Source organism: Lissotriton vulgaris, chromosome 12 (assembly GCF_964263255.1).
Source record: "Lissotriton vulgaris chromosome 12, aLisVul1.2, whole genome shotgun sequence".
In the NCBI taxonomy this organism is placed as follows: Eukaryota; Metazoa; Chordata; class Amphibia; order Caudata; family Salamandridae; genus Lissotriton; species Lissotriton vulgaris.
In genome coordinates, this window is record NC_141700.1 from 245,290,159 (window position 1) to 245,310,149 (window position 19,991).

A 19,991-nucleotide genomic window follows, 5' to 3' on the forward strand; every position below is an offset into this window, starting at 1 on the left:
CGCCCAACGTGGGGCTGCATCAGTGGTACCGGTCCAAGCCCGACGATCGTGAGGAACTTCGTGTGAAATCTCCGAGGGAAGGTGCACTCCGCTTCATCGATCCTGTTGTCGAAATAAGTGGCCCGAAGACTTTTCCCGCGAAGATTCCCGCCTCCTGACGGCTGCGACGGACTGCTGCCCTGACTGTAGACCTGTTTTGGCGCCTGGCGTAGACCTTGGTATAGCGAGACGATAGACGGGCCTTCCTGGTGACGCCATTGATCTTTGAGTTAAGTATTTGTGGGTCGCTCCCAGAGTTCTTGGTTGTTGACACTTTAGCGAGTGTTTTTGTTGTTAACGCTGTGTACACTTTGCTAGCGTTTCGTTGTTGTGTTGTTTGACGACTGCAGCCGCCAAAAACCGAGGGTTTTGTTCTTTGCTGGGACTTGGTAAATCCCTTGAAGTTTGTGGAACTCGGCTAGCGTGCAAGATGCCTGGTCGTAGTACTTTGTTTAGTTGTTTCAGACCTTGTGGTGTGGATTCCCGACTGGAGGATTCGTGTCCGATACCTCCGGTTGGAACTCCTACTTATGACCTGTATAGCAAACATGGGCTAGGCCCGATTACCTTTAACGATTATTGGATTAAATATACGAAGAAGGACGGCGACCTTCGTTGGCCACCTCACGGTAGCTTCGAGGCGCCGATCTTAGATAATCTAGAAATTAAGTTGTTCGAACGAAAATCAAGGCCGGCCATGTTTGATGCCTTTCGGTTGTGGCGCAAAGAAGCCCGACAGAAAGAAATCAGACAGAATAAACGTACTCAGCGAGATAATGTTGCTACCATAGTTAAGAAAGCTGAGCAGTTCCAGCGTGATAAGGAGGTTAAGGATAAGGAAGTGTTTGATAGATTACAGCGTATGACTATAGATAAATGTTATCCTGCTTTGCCTACGGAGTCGGAAAAGAAGGAAGAGGCAGTTGAGGATCCTTTAATGTCTTATCTCATGAAGTCGCCACCTCCGTACGTACAGGGCACCCCAGCTGCAGCTCCTGTGGTCCCTGCCGTACCTCTTCTTCCGCCTATTCCGCCTCCGCCTGTTCCTCAACCTGCACCCGCTCTTCCGACTGTTCCTGCTCCTTTGTCTGTTGCTATCCCTACTGCTCCTCCGCTTCCACATACTCCTGCTCCCGCTACTGCTCCTGTTCTGTTAACTCCCGCTGTTGCTACTGTTTCTACTCCTTCACTTGTTAGTCCTGTGTCCTATACTTCTCCCTCTACTCGTTCTCGAAACTCTCCTCTTGCTGCTAGTTTCTTTCATTCGCTTGGGCCTGTTCATGGGTCCGCTGGTTCTGATGGTCCTCAGAGACGTAGTCAGCTTCCTGGAAACAGAGAACGCGTTGCGCTATATAATATGGCGATGGGTTGGATGGTAAACCCCCTCCGAAATCCACCACGTGTCGTCTCGAAACATTTTGTCAGTTCAATATACCAACCCAAAGATACGTGTTTGATGAAATGTGTAAGTTCCTTCATGATCAGATAGCGGCCGATGCGCCTGACGAGGTGCTGACCGCCCTGTCTGAACTTCGGCTTCAGTTCGCAAATGGACTGATAGTAGATACTAATGTTCGACGTGCTATTGAGCGGTTGCTATCTCTTCGCCCCGCTCCGATACCTCATGCATTGTTTGTCGAGGATATTGAGAAACAACCAGATGAGTCTGGCCAATACCCCATGCGAGAAGTTCCACCGGTTTGGATACCACCTAATCCTAATGCTCAACCTCCGACAACAGTGGGGCATTTCCAGAGAGTATGGATACATCTCCCATGGAAACGCTCGGAAGTGTTACAGGTGAAGCAATCTTTGCCTGACCCACGCAAGAATCCTACAGGGTATTATAAGGAATTATCGCAGCTCGTAGATGCTACGGTAATGAATCTTTCCGATATCGATATGTTGTTCGGTAATGTCGTACCGCAACCGGTATGGGCTAAGATTCGGCAGGAAGATCATCAGAATGAATTGGGTGGTGATTGGAATGCCATTGTAGCGGCAGACGCCGGACAAGTTGGGGGTGCTAAACCCGACCAGCTGATTACTGCTCTTCCCCAGCGAATAATTACGTTAATGAAGACTCTTATGCCAGCTATGAGGGTAAATTGGGACAAATTGTCAGCTTGCAAACAAAAGAAAGATGAGAGTGTTTCCGACTTCTTTACGAGGTTTGAGGAAGCATTCATTGACCATAGTGGAAAGGATATGGGTACCGAGGGTGGACAAAGGTTGTTTGTGGATAAATTTGTTTCGAACTTATTGCCCGATTTGAGCAACAAATTAAAGAATTCGGAAAGTGCATGGGCCGTTTCTACCTCAGCTCAGATATTGGCTACGGCACAATATTATGAAAACAGGGAGAAAGAGGAGAATGACCGTGTTGACAAAAAGACGAAAGAGCTGAAAACTAAAGTGTTGTTGCAACAAGCGTATCCGCCGCGTTCTAATCAGAATGCGCCCCAACAGAATAGATCGCAGTCGCAATCGAATCGGTCACAGCCGCGAAACGATTCCTCCTCCCAAAGATCATCGTTGGGGTACAATCAATGTGCTTATTGTAGACAGGAGGGACACATTAAATTCAATTGTCCTGTTTTAAACGAACGTAATAGTGGTAATCCGTCTAGAGGAGGCCGTGGTGGTTCGCAGCAGGCATCACGTGGTAGGGGTCGTGGTACTCAGAACGATCGCTCAGATAACTCATCTAATGATAATAATTGTTTTGATCAACGTGGATCGTCGCAAGGGCGATCTGCGCAGTACAACGTAGACGATTATTACGTCGATCAGGGGACTGACGACAGTAATTACTAGGACAGCCGAAGACAAGGAGAGGGAGTGGTATCAGTTCCGGTTGATCAGAGAGGGCCTTATGTCGCAGTTGCTACATCGGGCGTCGTTGAGCCTTTTCTGTTGGACACTGGTGCAGCGAAAAGTTCTATCATGCATTCGAAACTCCCTGGCGCACCTTTGTCTGGCTTAACAAATGTTTCCGTTGGATTCTCTGGCGCCCCCGTTAGCAATCCAGTTTCGCGCCCTTTGCCCCTTACCATAGGGCCACGTGAGCTCCAAGCTCCGTTGATTTGGACTACTGGTTGTGGTGAAAATCTTTTGGGTCTGGATTTGCTTAAACGTTTGTATGCAACTTTGTATTGTTCTCCTGCGGGTGTAAAGCTTACGTTAGGAGAGAGGGTTGTCTCTCCTATGTATTTGTCTCTCGATAGGCTTCCACCGGAATTGAGTTCTCTTCCTGCGTCTTTGTGGGCGACAGGTCCAAATGACGTGGGCCTCCTGGATATTTCTCCCTATGTTGTTCAGTTGAAAGCTAATGTGCGATTGCCACGTATTCCCCAGTATCGTATCTCTCTTGATGGTGAACGAGCATTGTTAGCGATCATTTATGATTTGATCGAGAAAGATGTTATTGAAGAGACTAGAGGAAACGTGTGCAACAGCCCTGTGCTGCCTATTCTTAAACGTACTGATCCTTCGAAACCACCTGTTTATCGTTTTGTTATCGATTTACGGGAGGTGAATAAAATTGTTGTTCCTCAATTTCCCGTCGTGCCTGACATCACGGCGCTACTGACTCTGATTCCAGCTTCTGCATCCTGGTTTTCGGTGATTGACTTGAAAAATGCGTTTTTCAGCATCCCGATTGCCGAAGAGAGTAGGGACCTTTTCGGTTTCTCTCTCGGTGGACGTAGCTTCCGGTTCAAACGCGCTCCTCAGGGCTACTGTGAAAGTCCATCGATTTACAGTCAAGCCTTGAAGGGTCAACTGGATGCGTTTAGGTTGCCGGTCGGTGCGGCCTTGATCCAATACGTCGATGACTTATTGGTGGCTGCCGATACTCAGGACATTTGCAAAATTGCTACGGTGTCGTTGCTGCAACATCTCTGTGAGTTGAATCACAAGGTGTCACCTACTAAACTCCAATATTGTTGTCAAGAAGTAACCTATCTAGGTCACTTACTGTCAAAGGAGGGAAGGAGGTTGACCCCAGAGAGAATTGCAGCGATTGCACGAATGGCTGTGCCAAAAACCCAAAGAGATGTGCGTGCCTTTTTAGGTATCACGTCGTACTGCAGGCAATGGATTCCTAATTTTTCATTGCTAGCGAAACCATTGGTGGCTCTTACGTGCAAGGATGTTTCAACTCCTTTACCATGGACGGAAGAATGTCAGAAAAGTTTTTCTGAACTGCGTGATTCATTGTGTTCGGCACCTGTGTTAGGTACCCCTGACTACAGTAAGCCGTTTACATTATATGTTCACGAGAGGGAAGGTTGTGCTTTGAGTGTCTTGACGCAACCTTTTGGTGGTAAGCAGCGTCCATGCGCATATTTTTCCTCGACCTTGGACCCAGTAGCTAGAGCATTGCCGAGTTGTTTGAGAGCAACTGCGGCAGCTGCGGTCTCCATCCGACAATCAGCAGGATTGGTCATGGATAATATGCTTACGGTGATGGTTCCGCATGCAGTCGATACTCTTTTGAATCGTACGAAAACTCAGCACTTGACGAGTGCGAGGTTGTCTGGGTACGAGTTGACACTGCTGGCAAGCCACATTCAGATAAAACGTTGTAACGTTCTGAACCCGGCAACTTTGTTACCGATTAGCACAGAGTCAGATGAAGTAGCAGAACATGATTGCTACTTGAGGACTGAAGAGGAAACGAAAGGTCGAGTGGACCTTAAAAACACCCCATTGGAAGACCCGGATGGCATTTTGTATGTGGATGGGTCATGTTTTAAGTTGCCGAATGGTGATGTGACTACTGCTTATGCTGTTGTAACGTTGAATACTGTTGTTGAGACTGCAAGATTGAATCAGAATTCTGCCCAAGCTGCGGAATTGATTGCTCTCACTAGAGCATGTGTGTTAGCAAAAGGGAAACGTGTGAATGTGTTTACCGACAGCCAATACGCTTTTGGCATCGCGCACAGTTTTGGACGATTGTGGCGAGAGAGAGGTTTCTTGACGTCGCACGGTACGAAGATTCAGCATGGCCAGTTGGTGAATGATCTTTTGGATGCATTGACTTTGCCTACGCAAGTTGCGATTGTTAAATGTAGTGCACATCGTAAGGTGACGGATGATGTTGGTCGTGGTAATGCGTTTGCAGACGAGATTGCTAAAGAGACTGCCCGGAACCTTAGCACTCGAATGTATGTGACGAGTTCGGTTAGGTGGCCTACGGAGTCGAGTATGTGTGAAGACACTATTGAAAGCGTGAAGAAAATTCAGAATGAGGCCACCGAGACTGAAAAGGCGAAGTGGAAAGAAAGTACGGGAAAGCTGGATGCGAGTGGTTGTTGGATCGATTTGTCGGATCAGAAAAGATGGTTGTTGCCCGATGCGTATGTGCTGGCCGTTGTGACAATGGCACATGGGTTAGCACATATCAGCGTGAAAGGCATTTGTAAATTGTTGGCGCCTGTGTGGAAGAATGATGGCATTACGAAATGTGCTGAACGTTTGGTGAAGAATTGTATGGTGTGTATGATGTACAATCCTGGCAAAGGAACCCCAACTCCTCCTGGCAGTTTTGCTCCCCCTTCGTATCCCTTTGAGGTGATTCAATTGGATTTCATCCATATGGAGCGATGCAATAACCTGAAATACGTTTTAGTTGTGGTTTGTGCATTCTCCCGATGGATCGAGGCCTATCCTCTCAAAGACAATACTGCTTTGTCGACTGCGAAAATCCTACTGAAGGAATATTTTCCTCGGTATGGAATGCCTAGAGTCGTGTGGTCAGATAACGGAAGTGAGTTTGTTGGAAGTGTGATGAAGAGTGTGTGCAAGGGCCTTGGAATTAATCAGAAATTCCACAGCGCCAATCATCCCCAGTCAGCTGGATTAGTTGAGGGGTATAACGGCACCCTTAAACTAAAGTTAGCAAAGATTCAGGCTACGACTGGTCTTTCGTGGCCTGACGCTTTACCTTTAGCATTACTGTCAACTAGGGCGACTGTACACTCCCGAGTAGGGCTTAGTCCCTATGAAATAGTGTTCGGCCGTCCTGCGAATGTGTGGGGGGTTCCTAGGCCAGGAATGTTTTCTGATCTTGAGTACCCAATGTTGATTGACTATTTACATGACTTGACTGCTAAACTGAGGTTAATTCACCAACAGGTTTACGACGCATTGCCGACACAGACGGAGGGTCCAGGCCACCAGCTCCAGCCCGGAGACTGGGTGGTGACAAGAAACTTTTCACGTAAAAACAATCTGGACCCGAGGTTCACCGGACCTTATCAAGTGCTCCTGGCCACGAGGACTGCCGTTCGTCTTGAGGGGCGTAAAAATTGGGTGCACGCCACCCACACTAAACGAGTCCCCATCCCTTTGCCGGCAGACCCGTGGGTAAGGAGAGGCATTGCGTCAACGGAAACAGAAACATTGCCGGCGTTTGTGCCCTTCAGCGACGCACAGCCTGTTGGAGAATTCTCAGCGCAGCAGAAAGGCACTGTTGAACAATTGTCATCAAAAGACTCGAGACCAGAACAATCAACTGATCAGCAGGACGCTGTCTCTTCAACGGATCCTTTGTTCGACGAGCAGACACGTCCTGGGAAACACCGATACTCTTTGCGATCTCGCACTAAGGACAAATAAAATATTTTGCTTTGCTGAATTGACAACTGCATTATTCCATTTTCCGTGATCAGTTTTGAACATTCGTATTACTGTAATTATTCTTGTATGTATATATATTGAGCTTCATTCCTTGTACTTTTTGCTTCCACAGCTGAGAGACTTTGTTTTTACATACATATTGTGTATTGAAGGCCGTAGGGCCGCGCGCGTACTTCCTTCTGGATAGTAGGTCTTGACGCTAGGTTAAAGGCCGTCGGTTCCTGGGAACTCCTAGGGATTGACTATTGCTACACAGAACGAAGTGCGTCAAGAAACGTTGCGGACGGTCGTAGGGAATGACATTCTCGAAGCTGAATGATTTGGAGGGAGCTCAGGTTCATCGATTCAAGCTGCAGCAACTTAGTCGTACCAAATGTTTTATATTCCAACTGTTTGTATTGTTTTTGACTGCTTCTGCATTATTGGCGGGTGGGGTGTATTACACGATGTCTTACTTCTTACCTGCTACACCTACTCCTACTCCTTACCCTAATCTTACCTCTACTGCTTCTCCTCATTCCTTTCACATGTTACCGGAACACGAACAGGCTAGACGTGTAGAATTCCGCAACAATTCCTTTATTCAGCTCCTTCATCAGCATCAGTTAGTGGTTAACACTACTAATTGCTGGGTGTGTGGATTGATGCCGCATACTACGGATAAGGGAATTCCATATCTGGTGTTACCGTATAGTTCCCAAGGGTCAGCTCGGGCATTTCAAACAATGTTTCGAAGCGCACTGGGTTTCCACCCCATTCGAGAACCACGTTCCCCCTACTCTGGTCCTACCTCGTATCAAAAACCTTTGTCGATAGCAATAGAGGATTTAGATAGTGATATCTATGATCCTTCGCTTATTCCTGAAGAAGAGATACAAGCCTATAGGGTCCTAAGTAGAGGTGAATATAGTGTGTTCACTAGCGAGAAACAGCTTAAAAGCTCGCCTCCGATATGGGTCGTACCCCACACTGGTAATTTTTGTCTTATGGGTCGTGGCCGAAGATCGCAAGCCCGACTTGGAGCAAGTGCTTGCACTGAAAATTACATTCTGCCGATGACCTCGTCCCCTGTGTTTCTGGCTGCCAAGGGTACATACTTTATCTGCTATGATCGTGCATATGCATGGTTGCCCGCTGACTTCATGGGCTCATGCTTCATTGCAAATCTGTTGCCTCCGACGTTCACTGTAGATGCCGATTATCACAAGACTAGAGTTGTGAGAGGCGTAATTAGCGAAGAGGACACTGCCGGTCAAGAGGCAGGAGACTTTTTCAAGGGTTTCCTCCCGTTTTGGGGACCTATGGTTAATAGTAGGAACCTGAGACAGTTGACTCGAGTGGTGGAATCGACAGCTAATATTACTGCCAGTGCCCTTGGTAATATCACCACTGAACTTCAGGCGGAGAGACTTATGACGTTGCAAAACCGTATGGTTTTAGATGTCATTTTAGCAGATCGCGGTGGGGTATGTAAGGTGATCCATTCGAGTTGCTGCATTTTTATTCCAGATAATGCTCCAACTGTCTATCAAGCCATCTCGAGGTTGCATAAGATCTCCGAATCCATACACGTGGATGTAGGGGATTGGACGCTACTTGGATGGTTTTGGGGCCTGATGTCGACTTGGGGTTGGAAGATTCTGATGATCATCGGGGTTGTTGTGGTGTTCCTGTTCACGTGTTGCCTTTGTGTGCAGTGTGGTCCTGCCTTATGTGGCCTCTGTGCTACAACGTGTATGAGACAACCACCTGTTACCAAGGGGACTCGGTTGGACAGAGCTATGCTACAGCAACATCTCGATGGTCTGATGAATATCGAGTATGATTCCGACTAGTGCTTGCCTACATGAGGGCAAAAGGAGCGTCTGAGGTTCCGTGACAATTGTAAGTGGTGCATTTGACTCACACGAATATGGTCGAGTCTGGTATCTATGAACCGCAAATGACGAGTTTGGTGGGTGTGCGCAGTTTCGCTGTGCTAACCCAAACCGTTCGTCTGTTACGTTGGTATTTGCCATCTGTACCCACGGGTTCCATCTTAGATACGGCATCCATTTTGTCTCTTGCCCTCAAGTAGCCAGCGAACGGACGCTGTCCGCTTCGCGACCCTGGGACTCCCAAGATATTTGCGGAAGACACATGTCCTTTGTAAATGTCTTTATGACGAGGGGGATGTTACTGTAAGGCAGATGGCGCCGCTCAAGGCTCATCTTGCCGCACGGACTTATTGTCTCAGCCGTGCATCTCATTAGGCACGTCCCTTTGATGCCTGTATCTCGTGTTTCCCGATACCTCCCCTTTTACACCCTTTCCGATCTCCCCACTGTCTCCGTCTTCCTCTGCACCTGTCTTTGTTCCTACTTCAATCTGTTTTACTACCGATTGGAATGCACTAATGTTGGGAAGATGGGTTTTTTTTTCAGTTGGGAACCGCCAAATGTTTCCGCACTAATGTTCCGGACCTCATGTGTTTCAAAGTGACCAAAGCGACCCCTCTGGGGGATGATGGTGGGAACCCGGTTGTAAACCTTTGTGTATCATGTTGTCTTATGGGTAAAAACTGTATAAAAGGAGCGATCCACAGAACCAATTTGAAGCAGTCTCCCCAAGTTGCACGTGTGTTGCTTGTCGTGACTTCTGTGTTCCCTGCAGTAAATAAACCTTGAATCTTTGACGTCGAAGGAAGTGTCCCGTGTCTCTGTGATTCGTACGCCGGAGCAGGTTACCCACGAAGGTTTCAGGTGTTGTGCCCTGGCACCGCTGGGTCCTACAGAACCCAGTCCTTCAAAGTGGGTCACCAAAGTTTGTTGTTCTAAAAATTGGGCTGTGGTTCTAACATGTTTACGAAGCACTGATTTACATAGTTTCCATTTTTTTCTAAATCTACACAGTCGCGTAGTTTTGCCATTCAAACTGACAATATTTCTTCACAAGTGCTAATAGTCACTGAAAATGGATATGCCTATTTCTTGTGAGTTAACTTTAAAACTGTTTCCCGCAACATTCTGAAACTGGCTATGTGCTTGCCTAAATCTCCACAACCATAGGGAGTTTTCAAGCAGGATATTGGTCTGCAATCAGCAGTCAGGTCTTCTACCAGTTTTAGACGACCTGAGACTGGATGCAGACCATGGAAGTATTAGTGCACTTGGTCTACTAGATTTGTTGGTGGCGTCTGAAATGATAGATTATTATATATTATATTGTGTATACAAACATCACTGAAAATGATAGCAGCAAAGTGGTACCAGTGAAATCAAACAAAGGGAGGAGCAAGCCCAGCCGAAATTGAGTCAGCCTCAAGAAATGGTCAATTACTCAGGCTTTCTCTAGCAGTCGCAGAAAAGTCAAAATAATGTGATGCTGTGCCACAGTTCCTCATAGCCTCTGACCTCGTGTAGCCTCAATCTTGTCTATTCTTCACATAGTCAATGGATAGAAAGGTTCTTTATCTTTTGGATGGATGGATGGATACGGATTTATAAAGCGCGTGGTTACCCTGGGATCGTCCCAGCGCTACAGCGCTTTGAACATAACATTCCTGGATCTTGTCACCTTCCTGGCATGGGTAATATCAAAATAAGTATGTGACTCTACAGTGGATCCTAAGTTGCAAAAATCACTCTGACCTTTACCTTGCTGGTTCTTTTCTAGTAATGATAGTTAATGTTGAAGACTGGACAATAATAAAGAGACCACCACCAGGTATGTTTATGTGTATACCATGAGACTGTTAACACTCTACCCACCTGGCCTCTCAGAACCTTACTTAGGAAAAGAATTTAGGTCCCAGGACGTAGACATCTTGCTACAACGTCGTGGATAGGGTTAGTGACATCCCACTTCACCCACTCCCTCAGATACTGTTAAAAGCAAAGGGGTGAACAGATGAATGCTGCTGGAGTGGAGATGCTCCTACAACTACAAGGAAGGTGGCTTTCTGGAGTTAGGATGGCAGCAACTTCAAAGTTGGATTTGCCTGTCCACAGATCCAAAATGTGCTTTAAAGGTTCTGGTGGAGGTAAAATGAAACACAAAACATGAAATTAACCTTTAAAAAAACTATCAGTCTGCTGTTCCTGACCTGTTATTCACTGTTAACATAGTTGATTAATATTAACATGTTGAAACAGAATCACCCAGTCCTCATGTATGAACACCTATGATTTTTATGAAACTCATGTTTCTGTTCAAAACATACAAGAGAAAAATACAGAAATGGAAGGCTGGACGAGAAGGATAGCAGTACCTGCTCAGCCCCCAGGCAGTGAGCCAGCACAGGAAGCAAGCTGCCATCACTTAGACACAGACACACGCTGTCCGCTTTCAGCACCTGCGAAAAGGAAAAAGAAAAGTTTTAACACCTATCCCCAGATTGAGATACTTCATAATGCAAATTTTCATAAGGAAATTTTAAGCATGTATAATGGAAGTGTTTTCTCAAAAGGAGAAATATGCAAAAAGGAGAAATATGCAAAAAGAAGAAAGAGCCTATTGAATTCCGTCAAGCTACCCTCATCTGTTTTGCAAACACAAATGCCACACACTCAAACGCTTACAAGGTATGGAAAATATGCGAGAAACTTGGAAAACTTATTTCTTCTACCAGCACTTTCCAAACCGGCCTTTGCTCAAAAACTGATAACAGATTATTTTATGGTGCGCCCCAGAGTTTTATCGACACACTAAATCCCTTTATGTTTTAATCTTGATTCAATGGTTTTATTCTCAGTAGGGATATTGTGCAAGAATGCCTCTTATGAGTAATGATTTTATCTTAAATGTGATGTCTAGTATGACTACTGTTCTCAAGGTTGTATCGAAGAAGCTATTACTGCAAGGGTTTTAAGTAACTGTGCAAAGAAATTAATACATTTTCAATTTTTTTCTCACCAGTGCCAGTCTGATAACATCAGTCTGCCTTTTTCTGTGGATTACTACAGACATTGGGGCATCAGTTGCATGATATTGTTATGATAAAATAAATGCGCATGCAGGTGTAATTTTAGCAGCAGCTACACTCAATTAAAATGCGAAAAAAGATCGAACTGGCATGCCCTATTTGTTTTCTTGTTGTGTAAGGATTGTTTCCAGGGCCACAGAAGGAAGGGGGAAAGGTGAGGAAGCCATGGCTTCCTGCTCTTGATCAGGCTTGCCACTGAAGAATGTATTTATGTAAAACCTGTTCTTTGACTGAAGCAAGTAATGGTAGCTACCTCCTGATAGCACCATAAGCTGGAGCTACTTTTCTAAATAGCCTAATGGGCTTCTTTTTAGATCTCGCCTTTTCCATTCCGAAGGAATGGGAAATGGCGAGAATTCAAGTGCTCAAAATACTCGTGAAACCACGTTTTTTTTCGTGCGGTTTTCTTCGAGTTCACGTGGCCACAGGCACGCGCTTTTGGGCCATAAACTTTCATGGCCATCTGTTCCCCAGCTCCAGCACCTCCCCTCTCTCTCCCCGCGCACAGCCTTACTTGGATTTCTCCTCCCCCTCCCCAGCCAGCTTCCCCCAGGCCGTGTTCCCTCCCACCTTTCCTCCTCTCTGTCCCTTCTTTCATTCACAACTTGTGTTAATTGATCTTAAGTATGTGACATTGTCACTGTGTTGCGCCTCTTCCCCCCACGCATTCCCAGCCCTTTGATGCTTCCGCCGCACTCCAATTGCTCCCCTCTCCCGTGGCGTTTGTAATCCTGCCCCCTGCGTTGCCCCAACACCCTCAAACTGTGCTCGCATCTTTTTTATTCTTATTTTCATGTGCTTGTTTGACTAATAAACACCAATGCTTGTTCTTCCCAGTTTCCCTCACGGTTTGTATGGCTCTTTCACTGCCTCTCAGTCTTTCATTCTCTTTCTTACCTGTCCCACTTGATCTTACAACCTGTTTCTTTTCATAGTTCATACCGTTTGCTAATCATGCTGCTCTAATCTCCCCTGTTTTCGCTCCTTTTACCTTTTCTTACTTCCCTTTTTCTGTAACTCTTCGAGACCATTTTTAGGTCTCGCCTGGCAAAACCATTTGTTATCGATTCAACCAAAGCTGAATGAATGCGCGTGTCCAGATGGACAAACATGGCTGCTCTCGCCGCCGCCCGCAAAGGTAAACATGCACGCGTAGGGACTAAAAAATGCACATGCATGTGGACGCCCCATGCCATCTTTGTGCACACACAATCATTATTTTGTCCCTACGTGTGCATGGCGGCGTGCTTTTGGTTTCCAGGCAGTGCTGAGGAATCCGCTGCGGCGCACGCAGCCACCGCTCGACCCCAGGAGCTGGCGCGAGGCTTGCCGCGAGCATAGCTAGTTCTACCCTGTCCCTTGACACATGACTGTTGACAATATAGCCACCTGGTTACTTTTCCAGTGTGAATTATATCTAAGGCACGGAATGACCATCAGTTCTGTTAGGGTTTGTCATCTGAATCATGTGCGGTTGCGGGTGACACGATGTGCACACTTTAGTGACACTGAGTCGTGCGGATAGCTGTGAGAAGTAGGACCACAATGGTTATAGTTGCAAAGTTAGCTTTAGTTGGTAAAGTTGAAATAACATGCACGGGTCACCCTTCTGCAAATTTCCAGGTTATTTGAATAACCACAAAGGGCTGTACGGAGGAGTTGCAAGCTAAACGACTCACAACTTTGTATAACTGCAGTGTTTTCAAATTGGGGTGCACAAAATTGCAAATCTAAACTAAACTATCAACTTCATATACTGGTTTTAAAAATGTAGCAAACTTAGCCTTTTGTTAAACTGACAAAATGTTAAAATAAATAGCAAAACATGCCCTCCGTGAATCGCAGAATGTATTCATTGCCGCTCAGGGCCACAAGTAGATTTAGGACAGCAGCGAATGTGCACCATCAGAGCCTACTGTGTTTCCTCACTGGCACTCATGACTGAGGACAGGCCTGAGTGACAGCCTGGAAAATATGTTCCTGCAGTGTGAAGTCCAGAACGTTTTGAGCACTAGGAGATGCAGCTGCAGAGAAACAAGTCTCAGGTGAAGGTAGTCATTTAAGGTAGGCAAATTTTATTTTACATGGGCTAAATCCTACAAAATACGTGCATTTCATGTATCATGAATTTTGCAAAAGGATGTTGCTATATTTTGGCTTGTGGGTGGCGGGTTTTGTATAGAACTTGTGGAGTACAACAACAGCTGATAGTGGTTTTCCCCTGGAACTCCCTGGAACTCGTTTTCTGCTCGACTTTTGCACCAGATCTGTGCCCTCTGTTTAGTTTCCACACAAGGTACTGACAGAAAATAGTATGAGTATTTTTACATAATTGGGTTAAACGGTACATCTCGGTTTTTAGCTTTCCCAACCACGCAGATACCAGCTTTTCTCACTTGGCCTTAAATCACGTCTAATAAGCATCTAACAAAAATCTTAAAACCTGTGAACAAGTTGTACAATTGTACACAAAGATTAGAGAACTGTTTCCAAAGGATAATGATGCTTCTACATTACACAGAACAATGCTGCCAGAATCTGGCTGTAATTCACTGATAAACCAGCCTAAAAATAAATACACATTTTACTAAAACATATTTCGAATTAGAGTTGCGTCTCGCGTCTAGTTAAGATGCAGTGATATCGGGATGTGCTGTGTAATTAGGACTAAGGCCTGGTGGAGAAAAGCGCACTTTGAGGTGCTTGCAGTACGGCACGATTTTCCGCTCCAGGTGAGGAGGGTTTCAACGACTCAGAGGTTAAATCCTCGCTCTGCCTGCAGCGGCTGCAAAATATTTTATGGGTGCCATAAATTGCAACGAAAAATGTATCCCCTGAAAACAAACATCTCCGCTTTTGCAATACGCAGACAAATGCGCTTTCATTTAGAGGGAAAAGCGAGTGCCACAAACCGCTGCTCATAAAGTGAGTCACAAGAAACAGACAGCGGGGAGCACAAGCAGGATTTATTGCGCGCACTTTAAATTGCCATTTCTTACCGCGTACTCGCTCTAATCCCAGCTCGTTCCCTTTTATTGGGGCTCGATCAGCTTTATTTCAATTTGTGAAATCACTCCCTTGCTTTCCTTTCTGATGTAGGCCTGGTAATCGAAGACAAAGCGCGGGCTTGCCTGCCACGTGCGACCCCAATCAGCAAATCCCAAATCTTTCAGCAACTGTGCACAAGGCAAGGAGGGCCTGCAGTGATAATAAATAACAAGCATTTGCAATGCAATAGGTCTCGCATTCACGAGAGTTTGAGCTATTACAATTGCAAATAACAATGCCTTTTATTTTTGTTTTCATTTTAAAAACATAAAGGGCTTTGTCATTTACAAAACCAATAGCTCCAACTTTCCTACTGCGAGACCTATTGGCAACGCCAGTGCTTGTTAGGGGGGGTGCTTGTGCTGCGAAAAACAGAGGGGCTTGCATGAAGTTTGGGACCTGGGCCCAACAAATTCTCCTGCAAGATCTTATTCTTACTCAATCCACTAGCATTAAAGTAGTATTTACTTGAGCCTCTTGTGCTCTGTGCATTCCAGAGTTAGTCATAAGCTATGTAACGGCCAGCAGAATGACCTCTGGTGCTAGATACACTTAAAGTAGCAGAAGCTGAACAAGATCTTACTTCTTTGAAAAACAAAGGTTTTACATCTACAAAATGAATTTAGCTGCACAAATGAGCAATGATAAGCAGTTCAGGAGTCTGATCTTTAGGACTAAAAAGGCTCTGGTATTTTCTTGGCTTTGTGGTAAAATTTATAAATTGCTTTTGTTGATAAACAGACTAAGCCTAGAATGCATTAAATCTGAAACATTTATAACTTGTAGTCAATGGAGTGGATGGGTCTGGTGACATGTTTATTTTGCTACTCAAATTCAAATTGGTGAAATAGCTATTGATTGAATACACAAAACAAGCAATATGTATCAGAAAATAAATTGCATTTTATTACTTCAATGAAGAAAAAATGTCAGAAAATCATAGGAGTTACACATAAACATAAAACATCTCTAAGGGAGTTGTACCTCACTTACAAGAGCTCTTCCTGCTAATTAGCTCAATCTTTCCTGAAAACTGGATTACTGGGATCTGGTTTAGACTGTTAACAGCATGGTAAATAACAATGCTGGTGTACCTAGTAGTTGTGGGTCCTTACTATCAAAGCCCAAAGTGGGAGAAAAGAAAACAATACTAAGTTGTTACAGGGGTCATGACATGCATTTGCAGCATGGAGGGGAATAGGAACATGGGACACTAGCATCACAATTGCCATCCTATGTATTTGTTCAGGCCCCAAGGCATAGCGTCTCTAACCCAAGTCGAAAATCCTCATCTCACATTGAATACATATCATCAAGTTATGGTTCAATAATCCCCTCGAACATGGCCTAAGTGTGGGAAAACAGGCCCTTTTAGCAGATGTTCCCCAATTTTTTACCCCCATTTGGACTACTAGATGCTGGTTTTCGACTCTGACAGAGTATTGAAGCCTGCTAATCAGGCCCCAGTGCCAGTGCTTTATTTGTAAAACTGATATATGTGAACTGGAACCCCAATCGGCAAGGACTTTAACCCCCTTATAATTCTCTAGTATACGGCACCAGTGGTACCCAAGGCATGGGTGTTTAAAGGTTCACTAGGGCCTGAGGCACTGTTTGTGCCACCCTGAGTGACCCATGTACTTTGATGACAGCAGTACCATTAAAGGCTACCGTAAGTGATAGGAGGTTCATAGGATAATATGGGCTGGCACCCGGGAAAACTCGAGGTTGTCAACTCCATTATGGTACCCTCAAATACGTCATGTTTGGTATCAAACAACATGCCTCTTTACCCCTATGAATCTCGTGTCATAGAGGATGTGGCATGGCGATGTGGCCGAACACGGCAAGATGGCAGACGCAATTTAGTGCTGCTCCGTGCCTCAACCCATTAACCTTCTGCCAGCCACCCGCCTCCTAGAGATGGACTACCCTCATTGCAGCCTCAGTAGAGTGCGCAGAGCCCGAGGACCACAGGGGCTGCTTTGGGTGTCTGGAGGGCTGCTGTGGTCTGCCGAACTACTCCGGACGGAAGGGCCCACGTGATGGATCGGGCACAGGAATCAGCCTGGTGGGCCTAGAAGTGGACCTGGGCGGTACTCCCCTAACGTACAGGAGCTGTAGCTGTAGGGGCATTATCCTGTGGCCGCTGCTGGCCCCATCCTACTTAGGAGGTAATCGGAGGGGCAGTCGTCCCTTCTCAGAGAAGACTGTGGGGAACTGCGGGGCCTAATGTTGGGCCGCTGACCAGGCAGCCATGAATGGGGCCTGTGACTGGAGCAGTGTGGCCTGAAAACCTGGGTGGCAGAGGTGAATGCATTTAAGAAACGGATACAGGTACATGAGACACCAGCTAGCCAATTTATAGGATAGGAAATTATAGTTTGGGTGCTGCGCATAGTCTATTGCCACAATATTAGAAATACGTCCTAAAGATTGTACAAGGAAATTACCTGCAACAGGATAATACACTGTGATCAATTTAGATGACCACTATTCAGGAGAAATAATAGGCAGACAATATCTGGAACAAGCATTATTGAAGGGAAGAAGAGAGAAGTAAGGGGCAGGTCAATCAAAGCCAACGCAATAAAGGGTAGGATGTTGAGCAAGACCTAGTGGTCCACAGTGGCTACGATGGCTAATAAGTTGAAGAAGATTGGGGTGAGACAGGTTTTACTCATACTTGGCATCATGAACGTGGACTTAAAATTAGAAGTCTAGACACTAACAAATAATGGCACCAACAGTTAAACTACAGCAAACTATTGAACCGGTCATTAACTGTTGCTGTAACTGACCATCATTAGCAAATAGTTAATGACAGACTGAATAGTAAATCTGCGTCATTAACTATCAGAATCTACTTTTAATGTTTTAAGTCTACTTTTATGGGGGGCGTGGCCAAGCAGCATGGCCGACAGGACGTGAGCTCCGCCAGCTCCGTCCCGAGGACCCGCTAATCCTATAATAAGATCCTGCCTGGGCTGTCGATTCGAGCGAAGACGGGCCGGAAGCCTCCCTGAATCGAACGAGACCCCCACATTGAAAGGGCGACTCGTGGAACCCCTGCAAAACAGCGACGGAGACACTGTCGGAGACCGGAGGGCTCCGGGCCGAACTATGCGAGGCCGTGGTCTGGGCCTGTGGTGGAATGTGGCGGTGCGAGTGGCCCGCCTAGACGTGGCGTTTCGTAGATCCGGGACCGGGCGTGTCCTGGGCGGGCCTCCTCTTGCTGGGGACTGCGGCTGACGGACTTCTGGGAGCGGCTGGCGGCTGCCGAGAGGGCTTGGCGATCCGCACCGACCAGTGCGAGGAGATCGCGGCGCCCGCCCCTCCCCCTAATGTCCTCCTGAAGCGGAGTTGCCGATCGGGGACCGTTGCCCCTGGTGAGTGCCTGGCTGATCCCCGGGACCCTAAGGGACCTGCAGGAAGCGGAGGCGAGCGGCGGTGCTGTGATCCTGGGGTCGCCTCGGCCCTTGTTGGAGGCGGTGGCCGTGTGCAGCCGACTCGAAGTTGCCGAGCGGCCTACCTGGGCTGCGCCGGATTGCCGCGATCTGCGTGGGCCACGGCGCCCGCCACTCCCCCGGACAATTGCCTGCACCGGATCTCCCACGGGATGCTAGCTGCGACTTTGGGACCTGTGGAGGCCTGTGGTGCGGCGCTTTAGGGGACACGGCTGAATTGGCGCCCCTCCCCCTCTCGCCCGCCATCTTGGCCGAGTGCCGGGGCGCTTTCTTCTCCACACCGTAGGGGCACACGCCCTGGAAGATCCCTGGCCCGCGTTACGCCGTAGTTGTGCGCTCCCCTGTGGGGGCGCCGCTGGGGCCTTGGGAGTCGTGCTGCTGCCCCTTGGAGGTGGGGGGCGCCTCTCCGCGCGCCCTGGTAGGCGGGGAGCCTGCTGACCTGCCTTCACCGGGCCGCCTGGGATCCCACCGCCTGACCCGGTGGGTGCGGTGTGGACTGCTGGCCACCCATTTGCTGATCACCGTTGGGGGTACCGGGCTCCTGCCTCTACAGGTACATTTACACTGGGGGAAAAAAAAGTAGCTTGCCTCCCCGACATTGCTTCTATTAGCTGGTCCCCTGCTTGGATTGGACACCTTCCGCGTCGCACTTGTCTGAAGCTGCCTGGTGCGCTCCCATCACACCTGCTGCACCCGCCTTTGGCCCACCCTTGCACTCCATTTCTAGCCAGTGGTGCCTGGGGACAACCCTCTGGAACATATTGGGTGGGTGCAAGATCTGCCTCTCCTGATGGCGACCCGCAAGGATAGATCCTCGAAGTCCTCCCAACCTAACACCATAGTGCAGTATACTACTCCACGTCTGCCCTCACAGAGGATTACACGGCAGACGGGCCCGGAGGACGGTGGGGATGGTCCATCAGAGCCATCCCGAGCAGAGATCTTGAAGGCTATTCAGGGATCCCATTCTGCCCTGGAGAGGCAGATAGAGACTGTATCCATAGATGTTAATCTACTCCGAACGGATCTCCGCAAGGTAGTGGACAAGGTTTCAGACGCGGAGGGTAATATCACCCAATTGCAAAGTGAAGTGGCCTCCTTGCAAAAATCAGTCGCACAACTTACGTCCACTACCAGAGTGCTGGAGAGAAGAGCTGAGGACGCGGAAGGTAGGGCCCGTCGAAGTAACATCAGCGTCCTGGGAGTACCGGAACGATTGGAGGGGGGAAATGCTGAGCGCTTCCTAGAAACCTGGATCCGTACTCAGCTGTGCCCGACTGGACTGTCCAGTGTCTTTGTCATTGAGTGGGCACACAGGGCCCTTGTCCCCCCTCCGCGCCCGGGCGAACCCCCTAGAGCCCTAATCGCAAAGATCCTGAACTATAAAGATCGTGACTGTATTCTGAGGGCTGCAAGGGAAACGGAGTCCCCCACAATTGAGAACATCCGAGTTTCCATTTACCCTGACTATACCCAACAAGTGCAGGAGCAGCGAAAGTCCTACTTAGGAGTGAAGCAAAAACTTCGGGAAATGAAACTCCAATACATGCTTTTATATCCGGCCAAGCTTAAGGTGCTCTCCCAGGGCCGTGCTCACTTCTTCGAGTCCCCGGCGGAGGTGTGGGAATGGCTCGAGATTAGGGGGAGACGACCTGCCCCCTGGTGAGCGTGGTGGCCCCCGTGAGACCTGGGGGACCCGACCCTGGAGGAGGCGTCGAGGCAGAGGGAGGCGCCGCTCTGGATCCCGGGGTTCTGCTGAGCCTCGGGTTACTGTGGGAGCAGATGGAGCTCTCCTTATGAGAACATCGTCGACGGGGGCCGCTCTG

General features: G+C 47.5%; 1 protein-coding gene across 1 annotated transcript in view; it reads right to left on the reverse strand.

Annotated features, from left to right (window-relative positions):
- Nucleotides 1–19,991, reverse strand: part of PRMT7 (protein arginine methyltransferase 7) — a 479,021-nt gene that overhangs the window by 266,132 nt on the left and 192,898 nt on the right. The window contains exon 11 of the mRNA XM_086947749.1: nucleotides 10,937–11,020. Within this exon, the coding sequence (XP_086803875.1) occupies nucleotides 10,937–11,020 (84 nt within the window). The remainder of the gene's footprint in view (nucleotides 1–10,936; nucleotides 11,021–19,991) is intronic.